At 35.4% G+C, this 14,174-nt stretch overlaps 1 protein-coding gene across 1 annotated transcript in view; it reads right to left on the bottom strand.

Moving 5' to 3' along the window:
- Nucleotides 1-11,547, bottom strand: part of LOC114070619 (ryanodine receptor 2-like) — a gene marked incomplete at both ends in the record, with an annotated part of 58,250 nt that extends 46,703 nt beyond the window's left edge. The window contains 4 exons of the mRNA XM_027908140.1: nt 9,132-9,244; nt 10,330-10,408; nt 11,155-11,229; nt 11,475-11,547. Coding sequence (XP_027763941.1) covers nt 9,132-9,244; nt 10,330-10,408; nt 11,155-11,229; nt 11,475-11,547 — 340 coding nt within the window. The remainder of the gene's footprint in view (nt 1-9,131; nt 9,245-10,329; nt 10,409-11,154; nt 11,230-11,474) is intronic.
- Between the last annotated feature and the right edge of the window lie 2,627 nt (nt 11,548-14,174).

Raw genomic sequence — 14,174 nt, 5'->3', positions numbered from 1 at the left:
CAGATCTTTGCTGGTTGGCATATCACAGTATGTGGCAATAGAAGCACGTTACCATCATCGGTGAGGACCACCTGCATAGCACATCTTTTGGGTATGCAGTAACAACACATGCAAAGTAGAAATATGTTGGGTTCAGGAATCCTGTTGTCTATTCCAATCTTGATATGGGCCTTTCCCACTATAGGCAGGTTGTCTAAATCAAATATTTTTTTTTTCTGCACTGGCGTCCAGACTCAAACAAAAGAAGCTAGATTTGTCTTTCCTACTTATAGACTGATAATCCCCTAAACCAGCTCTTTACCTCTTCTCAGAATTAAATCATGCTATTTTATGAATAAGAGTTAACACTACAGTCTACAGGCAGTTTCTCAAGGATAAACTCCCAGACTCATATCTCTGAGGATACTACAGGTTTCCCAACTGAACTTAATGGCATATTTTAAACTCTGCACTGCTCTGCAGAAAACTAACATAATCACAACTCAGTTCCTAGGTCTTCAAGAAGAACACAGTGTATTTAGGCTCACTGAAGAGCTCAGAAATCAGATGGTAATTTCCACAAGAACCCTTCAGCAGTGATTGCAGCAGCATAGCTGAATTTACAATAGCTCTGAATAACTAGATGATATATTTTAAATTTCACAGTCTGCATGAAAATTTCTGTTCTCTGAAAAATGCATGTGTACAAAGAGAAAAATGTAAAGAAAAGAAAACTTTTGCTTTAGGTTTCCTCTTGGCTAAAGTGTGCCAATACTGACAGTTTATCTATCAATATGTATTTCCATTTGCAGTTTGATGACTCTTCCTTCAATCTCAGGCCATTCCAAACAGCGAAAATAACATAAGAAAAATAATAAAGGAAGACTATTTTCTTCTTCTACTATTTGTTGGATTTTGAGAACCATGTACAAAGCAGGTACAGTCTCATTTAAGGAAATTCCCAGGATGCTTAAGTACTGCACGCAACAGCAGCATCAACCACCCTCCTTCAGGTTTGTTAGTACCAGCAGTACAGGAAGAGATGGAGGTTATTTTCTTTCCCATACACAGAGACTCTGACAGCCCTTGCTACTTCCCCTTTCTTGCTAACTGACTTGAAAAAACTACAATGTACAGGACAGAAGAGCAGTTTCAAACCATTTAGGCACCTATCCTCAACGACCAAAGAACCTGTGAGATGGTCCAAGCCTTGAATAGACACCATTCCCACAACAGGTACACAAGTGACAACATGTGTATCAAAGTGTGTGTGGCAGGGGGAGGGGAGGGATTTATATGCTTCTTTAGTTTTCCTTGGTCAGTCTGGAAGATGTTCACACTGGATATATTTCTAACTTTAGAAATAAGTAAAAAAAAATGTAATTGTATCTATAAAGGATACTAAAATACTAAACAAAACAAAACAAACTAGACTCCTCTTCCTTTTTTTTCCTTTTTTTCAAAAGCAAAGAGAATTTTTTTCACTGACAAAGAAAGGCAATTGCCAGCAATATACTAATCAGTTCTCACCCCTCCACTCAGCATAAAAGTACCATCAGCAAAGCGAGAGTAGAAGCTAAAACCCACAGATACTCAGAAATGGCCATTACAACTGAGCCATCGAAAACCATCTACTTAGCTACCACATAGCTGAATATGGATAATTGCAGATATATGGCAGAAAAGCATAAGGAACCCACAGAGTGTAGATAGGGGGAGTCTGCATTCCCCTTCTTTATAATAGCTTTCCTTCTGCACAGTAACCACAAAAAACCTGAAGCATATCAGCTACTATGCTTCCAAATGATTATCATTTTGTACAATTAGTCACAAAAGCTTTCATTACCAAAATATTAATTTTACAGAAGCAAGCATCAAAAGTTAGGAAATGACAAACAAAGAACCCTATGGAAAAAGAATGGCCTCTGGTGAACAGATCATATTACAGTCTTTAATGGCATGATCCTTTACAAGTTTTTCCTCATGTGCTACCTTATTTTATATACAGAATAAACAAGTTCACTTTGTCAACAACTGCTCAGTGCTTTGTTTTCCCCTCAGTCTTCAGTCTGTAGTCTCACAGTTTATTCAATACAGTCAATTCCTCCAAGTTTTGAAGAGAGAATTATTAATTTTCTTATAGGTTTTTCTCTTGCTACCAATTACAGTATTTCACAAAACACAACAAAAATAACGAATTAATTTTCTCAAAACCCCAAAGAAGTAGCATTATAGCCCATTGTCCAATGGGGCATGGCAGCACATAGATTACACAAAGAAATTTTCATTAATCTAAGATGCCCAAATTAAGGTGACAGGGACCTTTTTAATTCCTGCTGTAGACTGCATTATATGTAGTTTAATATTCCAGGCAAATCTTACATTCACCTCAGTTGCAGGTATCAAGACTGAGTAAGTCTGAGACTCTAACCTCTAGCAAAAGGAGGAGACAAGAGAGTCACAACTCCAGTAAGGAATATTCCCAGTAAGGGATGAGCAGTGACCTCTGCAAAGCAAGCCTAGTATACAACAAGATCTGCTCAGCAAATTTCACAGCAGAGTCTGATACAGAATCTAATCCTCTGGCAAAATAATTACTAAGCATCATACCATCAATCTTTCAAATGCAATTTCCAGCTCAAAATTTCATCTTCAAAGTTGCTTCATTCCACAGTTTCTCTGCTGCTCAGCCCTGACACATCCATCTAACTTTTATCATCACTGAAATAACATTCCATAAAAAGCCAGTGTGACTGTATACTTAAGAGATTTCATAAAAATATACTAGTGCCATAATTTTTGCATTTTCTAATGCTTGTAATTTTTCAAAATTTAATAAAATAATTTTTGTGGTATCATTTACATGTAATTTTCCTAAATTAAAAAAAAAAAAAAATTAAAAAAAAAATCCCAGAGTTACAGTGACCTGTGGTTCATGTGGATAATTTGAAAACAATTTTTTAAACATCTTCCTCTTAAACTAACAAAATAATTACAACAGAAATTGCCTTTCAGCACGCCACATGTGATTGCTGTGCCTTAATACAATGGGTTTCCTGAATAGTTGCTGATGGTAGCTGTCTAGCCTAATTGCTCCAGGTCTCTACCATTCTTTTCCTTATCAAATCTTTACCCATTTCTCACAAGAAATTCTTTACTGTGAGGGTGGTGAGGCACTGGAACAGACTGCCGCCCATCTCTGGAAATGTTCAAGGCCGGGTCGGATGGAGCTGTGAACAATCTGGTCTAGTGAAAAGTGTCTCTGCCCCACTGTAGTGGAATTGGAACTAGAATATCTTTAAGTTCCCTTCCAACCCAAGCCATTAAATGATTCCGTATCAAACCAGCTTCCTGACCCAATTACAAGCCTACCTTATCACTCAGAATTAGGACTTTCTCCTGCTTGAGAAGGTTCTCCTGAGACCTACAAAGCCTAAGCAGGGTCTTTAGGCTATTTTTCTTGCTCAACCTCTTCCCACATCAGCCAGCATTAAACTTCTTTCCAGAAACTCATCTCAACTCCTGACCTTCAACTCTTTTCTCATTTCTTGGCCCAAGACGTTCCTCTCTCTGGATCTTTGTCCAACAGCTTGGTTCTTCCCAGACTGCCCACTCCTCTACAGATCTCTCTTGTCATCCTTCATTCCCAGTCCCACTCCACTGATTTTTCTATCAGTTCTCAAAACCACACATTTTCTGCCCTAAATTTTGAACCTCAGCCAGCAGGTGCCTACTGCTTATCACCATCTTCTTGTCCCAGACAACTTGTTAGTCCCTTACTGCCTGCCTGCTTGCCTTCAGCTGACAATCCTTTCAGCCAGTCATCAAGTCCCACTCAGTTTCCCTCCTTCCCGCTTCAGTCCCACTCCTGTCACTGATATATCACCTGCCTTTTGTTCCTTCTACTTTGTCATAGCTTCTTCCTCCACATATCTTAAATGACAGCAGATCACCGGTAGCACACACAACACTGAGTTCTCAGCTGTCAATACAGTGCCTGACTTCATCCCCGCCTTGAGCAACCCATTTCAAGGAATATCTACTCCCACCAGGGTTGGGGTGTATTTAATTATTCGCTGTAGAGGGAGTTTAAACAGTTCATTAACACATAGGAGGCACAAGAGATCTAGCTTATGTAAAACAGTCATCAGACTTTTAGCTACTAAAAGAAAATTTAAACAATCTTCCCTGGGCATGACCAAGCTCCATTATTTCAGAAGAATGTTTCTTTATTAAGCTTAAGCAAGAAGAACTTTTTGCCTTTTTATTCCTTCCTCTTTTTATTTCTTTTAAGTTACCAAGAAGCACACAAGAAAATGAGATCAATTTTCTTAATGATAGGATTTTTTTCTTCCCTGTGTTTGAGCTCAGTAACATCTGCCCTCTTCTAGATTAACTAAAAAAAAATTCTCAGACTGATTAAAAAAGGAACCAAACAAGGGAAAAAAATCCAGAAATAGATGCTACTATTTCTAGTAAGTGATTTTTCACATTACAAGCACTTGATTATAAGCACTTGGAAGCAGGACCCTATAAGGCAGAGCTGCTTGACAACCTTAATTATTGGGAAGTTCTACCAGCCTCCACAATAACATTTCTATGTGTATAAAGACTCCAAGGGAACTGCATTATGATCAGTGTAACAGAGCAGCCTAACACTACCTCGGTTCCACTAATTTCAGGTTTGTTTATGCAGATTAAATTATTTTTTTTTAAAATCTGTTTTAAAATTTTTCAACAATAAGAAATTATGGAATTGTGAATTTAAATGTAAGAAAGCAAAGCTCTATAACGAGTTTCATATTTTAAAAAAAAAACTGAAAGAGAAGAATAATTTTTTAATTTTTTTTTTTTAAAGTCACACACTGCTGTGTTCCCTGTTACTATTGCACCAACAAATGATACAGATATTTAGAAGCTATTGCAAGCATATAAATAAGACAAATAAAACTAAGAGTTGAAAATAAACAATGTATTTGATGCAAGAAGATGCAAAGGCAGTGCCTCTGCAATACTGAGGAACCTGTCCTCCTGTCCAGGAGTAATGACAGATATGAGCTCCATCTTTAAAATAGTTTGATCTAATTTGGATGAAATTATTTTTGAAAGGGAACTCTGCCTTTAGTTATCCATGATAAAAATATTCAAGGAAAAGCTTACACTTCAAAGGAAAGCTTCCAATTAGTTCCATAATTATTTCCAGTAGTCAAAAAAATTTAAAACAAAAGGTCACTTCAGTCAAATAAACATCAAGATTCGTTCACAGATCTGCATAACGCAGCTGCAGGTCAGCACTGCAGTCACTGAGACAGCAACTCAGAAACCATGTATATACCACAGTGCAGAAACTATTTCATTATATTGAAATCTGTTCATTGCAGATTCAAAGTTGGGGTTTTTTTATCTCCTTCCTGATTGCTTAGCCAAAATAACACTGGCCTCAAGGATAAAAAATTTTCAGTTTTATCTTCATTTTTTCATTTTGTATTTCAACTTCATGTTTAAGGTTTTTTTCTTGAATTATTTTTAAAAGACTAAGTTATTCAGAGGCTTCATAAATTTGACAGAAATTAGAATTATTGGAACTTCTAAATTATTGAAAATCGGCAATACTGAAAAAAATCAGGATATATAATTAGTAACAGGCACAGGCAAACCTCAGTGCAAAGGTAGATACTATTATGTACAAGTTGGGGAAACATGCTGGAAATATTATATCTGTTCTTTATCAGGCTGCATCGCCTCAAGAAAGGAAATACAGCAACTCCAGCTTGAACTTAAATGGTGGCAATATTTATAGCAGAACATCTTTTTGCTAACAGGGTTTAGCAGAGCCAAGTTTTCTCTCTGAAGTATCTGGCAATAATGCAGCTCACATGTTATATAATGCCACAAGCACTTACGTAAGTGCTTTCCCTCAGAAATTCTACACAGGAAAATAAGGATCCAAAATCGCATTGTATAGGTAGATATTTAGAGTCAGAACAAGTGAATGACTTGCCTTGGGACATTGTTGTGTGTCAAAAAAACAGTTTAGCTTATGATTTTAACACTGATCTTCCTCTAAGTTTAGCTCCTGTTCACTTCAAGTAAAAAGATCACTCTTTGGGGAAAAAAAATAGAGCTCGTTGTCCCAAAATAATTTTTTTGTGTAGAAAATGGGAAAGGGGAACTACAGCAAAGACCTGATATTTTCTTAATATTTAATAGGAGTTGCCAACCAAATGAGGTATAAACACTAATCTACTCACTACACTGACTTTGTGAATTTATGATTTCAGTGTTAAATTAATTAAGCTACAGTCAGAAAACTGGAGGACTTACTAATGAATATGACATAGTTCTGCTCTCCTCTTACATTATATAAATTCAGCTAAAAGCTGACTACACTTTTAAAAAGCCATGCCCTGTGAATGAACTCTATTCATCTGTTATTTTTACATGCACATCTTAGCCCCAGGATGTTTAACCTATTTGTCTTCATTTGGAAAGAATTAGTGAGTTGTTTGAAAACATAGAGCAATACTGCAATATGAAAAAGTGATATGCCAACTCTATTCCTAACAGCATATTTATGTAGAACATTTGACAGAAAACTTACTTTTTCCTAAGGTTTTAACCATAGAGTATACAACATACAGAAAACTATCCCTCAGCATCCTGATGAACATTATTCTCTGTTAAGGGATCCATCTGAGGAACTCCACACCCTTAGAAAAAGCCTCCCTCAGCTAGATTCAATACAGCTTGTTTGGTCTCACAATCCGAGCAGCTTCACAAAAATAACTTCACCTCTCCACAGTCCTAACTATTGTAAAATATGTAAGTTCCTGCATTCCTTTAAGAGTTTTAGAAAATAGAAGCTATAACGTGACACTGCATTTGATGAAAAAAATCTACGATTTATAATATATGCATCATTAGATATTTACAATATATGTATTCTTTTCAAACAATGTGTTTTGAAGTTATTTTTCTAAATGGCCTAACGGATTAAGACAAACAGTTTAAGATAGAGAAGCAGCCCTCACAAAAAACATTCACTCATTCGTAACTGGCTAATATTGGCTAATAGTTTCTATCAACTATTTGAATTCTCATCAAAGTTTCACTGCTTTATTGACAGTGCTAATATAACTACTGAAGAGGTAGGGAAAAAAAACCAAATATTTTTATGATTAGGAAGGTACATAGCTTACAAGTTCTTAATTTAGTCTTGAAAAACATCTGTTTATAAAAATGTGGGAGTGCATGTAAGAGCAAAATTAATTTGCTGAAACCTTGCTTCCTCTTACTGTCAAACCAGAGCCATATAACTGAAATAAACACTCATTAAAGCCTAGCTCTAAATCATTTTACAACTATAATTCATTGTCATTTCTCTCTCCACTGAAAACATAATTTCTTTTTAGTATATTGATATTTTGCATGGCAGATGAAGTATATGCATTAACACCACGTGTTGACAAAACAGTCTCTGCAGACAGCATGTCGCATCTTGCTGCATCAGAGTACGTGTGACAGCCTTGAGAATCAACAGTTGACACACGGACTTAAATAATATAAAAAGCTGAGCTGATTTACTAATTAGAGGGCAGGAAGTATAAGTTCAGGCATATGCCTACAAAGAGACACAATTTGGAGCAAAATTCAACTTCGGCAACCAAATTCAATGAAATCCAGTGTCTTTAAATAAAACCTTTTAATGAATCATATTTCTCATTAATTTAGCCCACAATAAGTTATTTTTCCACTGAGACTAATTGCAGTTCTCTGTTTAAAAGTAGTCTTTTAAAAGAATCTTTAAATGCAAAGATGATGAGAAAGTTGACAGAATACATAATTACAAAAAAAAAAAACTCATTTAATGAGCTACTGAGCTTCTAAGTAGAAGTTACAATAATATTCTAATAATTATATTCTCATTTTCCTATGAGTTTCCAAAAGATGGAAGAACATTTTCAATTTTATAACTGAAGTCTTCTTAAGCTATTCACTTTTTCCTAAATACTGTAAAAAAATAAAAAATGTCTCATAGCAAAAAAAAAAAAAAGTGAATAATAGTGAATAAAACCTAATGTTATGTGCAGATATCATACAATATCCTGAGTTGGAAGGGACCCACAAGGATCATCAAGTCCAACTCTTGGCCCTGCACAGGACAGCCCCATGTGCCTGAGGGCACTGTCCAAGTGCTCCTTGAAGTCTGTCAGCCTTGGTGTTTTGGCCACTTCTTTGGGGAGCCTGTTCCAGTGCCAAATAATCCTTGGGTGAAGAATCTTTTCCAATATCTAACCTAAACCTGCCCTGGCAACAACTTCAGGCCATTCCCTTGGGTCCTGTCACTGGTCACCACAGAGAAGAGCTCAGTGCCTGCCTCTCCTCTTCCCCTCACAAGGAAGATGTGACTGCAATGAGGTCTCCACTCAGTCTCATCTTCTTCAGGCTGAACAGTCCAAGTGACCTCAGCCATTCCTCACAGGGCCTCCTCTCTCAACCCTTCACCATCTTTGTGGCCTTCCTAGATCCGAAACAGTTTCTGATAAACTCAAAACACCTCTTGTTTAGAGATTCTATTTTTAGGTTGTTTTGCCGAATCACTACAGCTAATTTTTCAAAAGCCTCCAGCAGAATTATTTTCTTCTTATTTTGAACTTCTTTTGCCATAAAGAGTAGTTCAGCTGTTTGCAACACCAAGAATTCCAAAAGAAATTCATGTTAAAGTGTTGAAGTGTTTCATCACAGAAAAAATGGGAGATACTTAGATGAAGAAAGTTAGTTCAGCCAGTGATAAGAAGCAGCTACTAAGAAATTTTTAAAGTATTTCAACTATATTTAATCATTAAGTCTTTTAATTATATTTAATTATGATGTGTCAGTTGCTCTACATATTAAACTGTACATAATCTTAATAAAATTTCGGTAAAAAGCTTTAATTTATATGTACCAGCGTTGTTAACCTCAGAACACTCAAAGGACCTTTAGCGTCTTATGTTGCAAAATGGTATAAGAAACCATTTGAAGCACCTTAAGTTTTACTTTTGGGAGGTGGAAATGTAAAACACACTTTATTACAACACTTTTTGTAACTGGGTTTTTGTTTTGTTTTGGTTTTTGTAGAAGAACTGTGCATATATTGTTATATAACTTACCAAATATCTTTCTGAAGAGACACTGACTAAAATAAGATCATCTCCAACACGCACTTTTTCTCCTTCAGATCGCTGCTTGGAAGCAGGATGTATGGTCCACCAGCATGCCTCACCTATATCAATATTAAGTAAGAGCAAAGAAATGAATAGGAAAGAAAAGGCCCAATCTTACTGACATTACTTTCACACCTATCTCAGCCCTAAAGTTCTGATCCAGTTTTCAGCTGGTTAAACCAAATGTTCATGTGTTTTCAGTAATTAGTATCATTCCTGCACCACCTTGTCAGAAACTCAGCTGGAAATAATACACATAAGCAGAAGACTAAGACCTCTGGAACAGTGATGCCAGAGTAAGGAGGCAGCTCTATGTTCTTTAGGCAACCTGGTCCAGGCTGCTTTTGCTAAAGATTCCCAGTCACCTTCTTAACAGATTCTGGAAAAGACATCAGAGAATATTTCACTGAGAATCAGGACAAAGAAATAGAGCAAACCATCATTAAGGGCAATTAAAATAACCATTTACAATACTGCTTAAAACAATATTTGATAGATCTTATAAATTCAAATTTAAATATGTTCTTCAATTCTTGTATTGATTGTTAGTGTCTCTAACATTTATGAGTCAAAAATTCTGTTCCCACGACAAACCTTACTTTCCAATATGCTTCCTGAACAGAAAGCGTGCTTTTCAGAAGAGCACTCTTCAATCTTCAAATTGTTCAACTGTTGCAGTCATTACCCTTACCACTCCTAGCTAGAACAAGACTTTAAAATCAAGTAAACTTATGTCTAACTATTACACCAAACCGATGGCATTGCAAGAAGCACTATTAGTCTTTAAAAACTTAAAATAAATTCAAGTCAATAACAGTTTAAACAGAACTTTTATTAAAATAATACATGTTTAAAAAAAAAAATCAGTGAAAGGCTTTTACTGGAATTAAAACATGAGAATATTCCTTTACTTATATTCACTAGTATAAATTTAAATACAAATAGACATATTTATATCTCTTAGAAAATAAATAATCTATTAGAAAATATAAAGATAAAATACTGACTATTTAAACACGAGAATATCGTTTGGTTTCTTTAGTTTCTCAAATAGTCTTACTTTTTACAAGATTTATATGTATGTCTCTTCTGATTTTAGACTGAAAGTATTCTTCATTATATAGTCTTTTCAGCTAGCGTTTACCTGTTGTGTCCTCTTGCAATCCTACGTCAAATGCCAGCTTATCCATTGAAGATCGAGATGTAGAGAGGCAGCATAGATACTATCAAAAGAAAAAAGCATCCAGTACTTGTTCTGTTCACTTCTGATAATCCACTAAAATATAAAAACCTATTAACATAGGATTAACTATTCTTAGATTATCCCCACTAGTTACTATCAGGAACATGTATGCCTGATAACTGAATGGCACTCAAGGAGACTTGACAAAGATATATGTTCTAAAATAACCTCTCAGCCTATCCCAGCTATCTTTCCATTGAGACAGGAAATTTTGAGAATGGAAATAAAGGAGTTAGTTGAATGACATTTCAGCTCCATGGAGCCTCATCTGTAGTTAAGGAGTTTGTAACCTATATAATTCATCAAGGAATTGAAGACTAAGGCTTCTGTCTAAAAGACATGCAAGAAGGAATTTCCTTTTCCACTCAGCCTTCAACATATGCTCAGGTTGACAGCAAGATGCCAGCTGCAGATTCAGTCAAAGTTTATGCAATATGGAATATCCAAGGCAAAAGGAATGAGAATTCACCAACTCAGACTGATGAACAGAAGATTCAGCACTATGGTAGCCAGACTTACTTTTAGCACTTACCGAGATACAACCAGCTTGGTTTGGTATTTTCAAGCATCTACCCTTCACAAAAGTTTCCAGTAACCGCAAGTAAAAAGCCTCTTTGATGTCAATAACTCTCCAGATATCAGTAAGTGGCAGTACGGTGGGCGCTTTCAAACAAAACTTTCATACAAAAAAAGAAATCATTGCTGCTCACAACTCCTGTTACATACCATGCCGCTGTACGAATGGCGCAGCAAGATTGCATGCCCGTAGAGTAGCGTTCGATGACCACCACCTTGTGCAGACTGAAAGATAAAAAGAAACAATACAGTAGTACGTCATAATAAAATGGGGCTTTTTGAGAAAGAAAGGAAGAAAGATGAGAGAAAATTGCGTACTTTGTACCATCACCTATTTGGTATAAAATACGTTCTAGAATCTTGAATCCTTCTTCCTTGGGCTAAAAGCAGGCAGTTCTAGAGAAGAGCAGCTTGGATGTGTCATGCTACCCTTGACACACTTATGTATTGTTAAATCTCTCCATATTCACCCATTTTCCCTCCAAATTATATATTTTTAAATACAGAAGGTAGGCAGAGTGAATACCTTCTGAAATGTTCTCCCTATTTTACCAGAAAGTATTAATTAACCACATTGAAGAACATCAGCCTGCAGACTTCTTGTCCCCCACTGCTTAAATACTATCAGACAGAATTCTTTATCTGCTAGGACAGGTAAACTAACTCAACAGTATTTGAGGATTCTGAAAATCCAGAAATCATGCCCAAGTAATTGTTCCTCTTGACAAAAACAGCATAAATTTCAAGTGAAAGAAAATTAAAGTAATAAAATTCCCTTTTGTCACAAGAAACTATAACCATTTTTTCCAAAATTTTCATTACAGTTTCTACTTATCAATAATCAGTTTACTACTCATAAAAGAATAAATAAATCTTGTTAAAGCATGAGCAATGCTTCAACTTCTGCTGAAGATTTATTTATTCCTTAGACTGAGATGCAGATGACTGGCATTGGACAGGAGCAGAGACTGTCTGACAAGACACTGTCAAGAGCCTAAGTTCATATTTGACAGAACAACTCATGTAACATTATGCATAACATACTCTTCAAGCAGTATTGATAAATACGTATTTTGTGAGTCTATAAATGTGAGAATTCCATAAGCAACATTATTCTTCCACATAGGACTCCTAATTTAATTTCTTGAATACAGTTTTTAAATCCTTTCTTTTACCACAGTAGACTGACCTTCTGTTTGTCTGGAGCATCAGATTCATTACAGAATAAACTGGAAATAGTCATTCTTCCTTATGTCACTGACAACTGTACTTCAGTGCTGAAGATCAATTTAACTGAATAGCTATGGTGGGAACACACAGTTGTTTCCCCTCTTCGTTTACTCATTGCCTTTCTTTATCTTTTATGCATTTGCATTTGTTGATCTTTGAGTTACTTCGTCAAGAAAAAAAATAATAGGAATAGGTGGTGAAAAATTGAGCACTTCAAAAATAATAATTTTAGCACTTTTAAATAACTGCCAAAAGTTTCTGACTTTATCTTGAGAAAAGAGCAGCTTGACGGACACAAGGTATATTTTGACTTTAAACAAACTGCATAGCAGTCAAAATGCAAGGAGGAACATTCAAAAACCTCTCTGGAAGACTGAATGACGTGAATTTGTATTGAGAAAGAATCAAAGTCATGGAGTTTGTCACAGACACAGACTTGACAGTAAGATATGAAGGCTTAGCTTTGAACTAGCATTAATACCACCACTTTTTCTAAAAGCACAAGGAAAGAACAAGACATTTGATAATGTCAGGCCACTGTGTGGCCTGATGAATGCTGAATGTCTGCTGCTCATCACATTGGGGAAAAGAGAAAAAAACTGCTGTGAACATACTGCCCTATCAGCATTTCACCAATAAATTTATCAAAATTATTCTGCGTTACTATCCATAAATTTGATATCTAACATAAAGATTTAGTTGCCTTTTGTACAAAAGATGAGAGGAGTAGTGTAACCAATAAAAATCACAGCAATGTTAGTTTGCCCTTACTTTGGCCATACTTATTTGTCTGTCTAGCACCTACTTTGTTAATGCTCACTTGTAGCTGAACAGGAAAAAGGTTGGCTCAAAACAACTTCAATCACTTCTGTGAAAAATGGCAGAGTGGTTTTAGATATTTTTTCCAAGAAGATTAAGAGAATTCTTTTTAACCAATATTGTTTTGCCCATTAAAAAAAAAACTGTAAGCAAGTTTGCTGTTTGTTTCTTTGATGGAAAATAGAGTTCCAAAAAACATTTTAAGCATTTTCTACTTAGAGGTTTCTGAGAGGAAATCATAATCAAACCATCCAAGTGGGGGGGAATTGAAAAGATGAAACAGAAAAATACAGGAAAAGCTAGAAAAGAAAGCTGGTTCTATGAAACTGCCTTCCATTTTGGTGCTTATCATCCAGGATATGTACATACTTATAAGTTCATTTCCTATTTTAATGGCTCATTTCATAGCTAAATACTCAGCATTTATCTTTATGCCAAAACTGCATAGGAAGTAGTGGTTGGACCATGATTGTTTACTGATAAAATCCTTGATTTTCCAAATGATCCATTCCATTTCCCACAGAAAGCTGTAAATTTTCCATTAAAAAATAAATAAATAAATAAATAAATAAAATTTAGAAGCTAAACACCCGGATTTCTGTGGCAAAGTTGCAAAATCCAAGATGAGATCTGCCACTGAAGTTTTACCAAGTTTCTAGTAATATTGAAATAATAAAAACATTTCAGAAAACTCAGCAAGTAAGACTTCTTGGAAGCCTCAGTGCTGACTAATTCAATCCATAACACACACAGATTTTGCACAAATATATGATTGGCATTATAATGCAAGAAAGTTCCTAACAACCACTTTATTTATCATGAGTCTTATTTTCTTTATGTTTTTAATTTCCAATTTTCAGAGTAATTTCTAAGTTGAAAAATACATTTCTCAAATAAAAACAGGGTGGACAAAAATACATTTGTGTTCAAAGAAGAACTCACCACTAATGTTCTGCAAGCTATGTCATTCAGAAGAATGAACTACATTAACACAAAACTCTTCTTATTTTATCCCCCAAGAATTTAGGATTTAGAATAAGACTTGAAAAGCCTTCTGAACTGGCGAAAACTAAAGACAATAAATTGAGATTGAAAGCATATGGGGGAAATTCACAGTACTT

Source organism: Empidonax traillii, unplaced genomic scaffold (genome assembly GCF_003031625.1).
Source record: "Empidonax traillii isolate 1590-97213 ecotype Southwest subspecies unplaced genomic scaffold, ASM303162v1 scaffold1622:size81481, whole genome shotgun sequence".
Taxonomy (NCBI): domain Eukaryota; kingdom Metazoa; phylum Chordata; class Aves; order Passeriformes; family Tyrannidae; genus Empidonax; species Empidonax traillii.
Note: the sequence above shows the minus strand (reverse complement) of the source record. Positions and strands in the feature narration are given on the sequence as shown.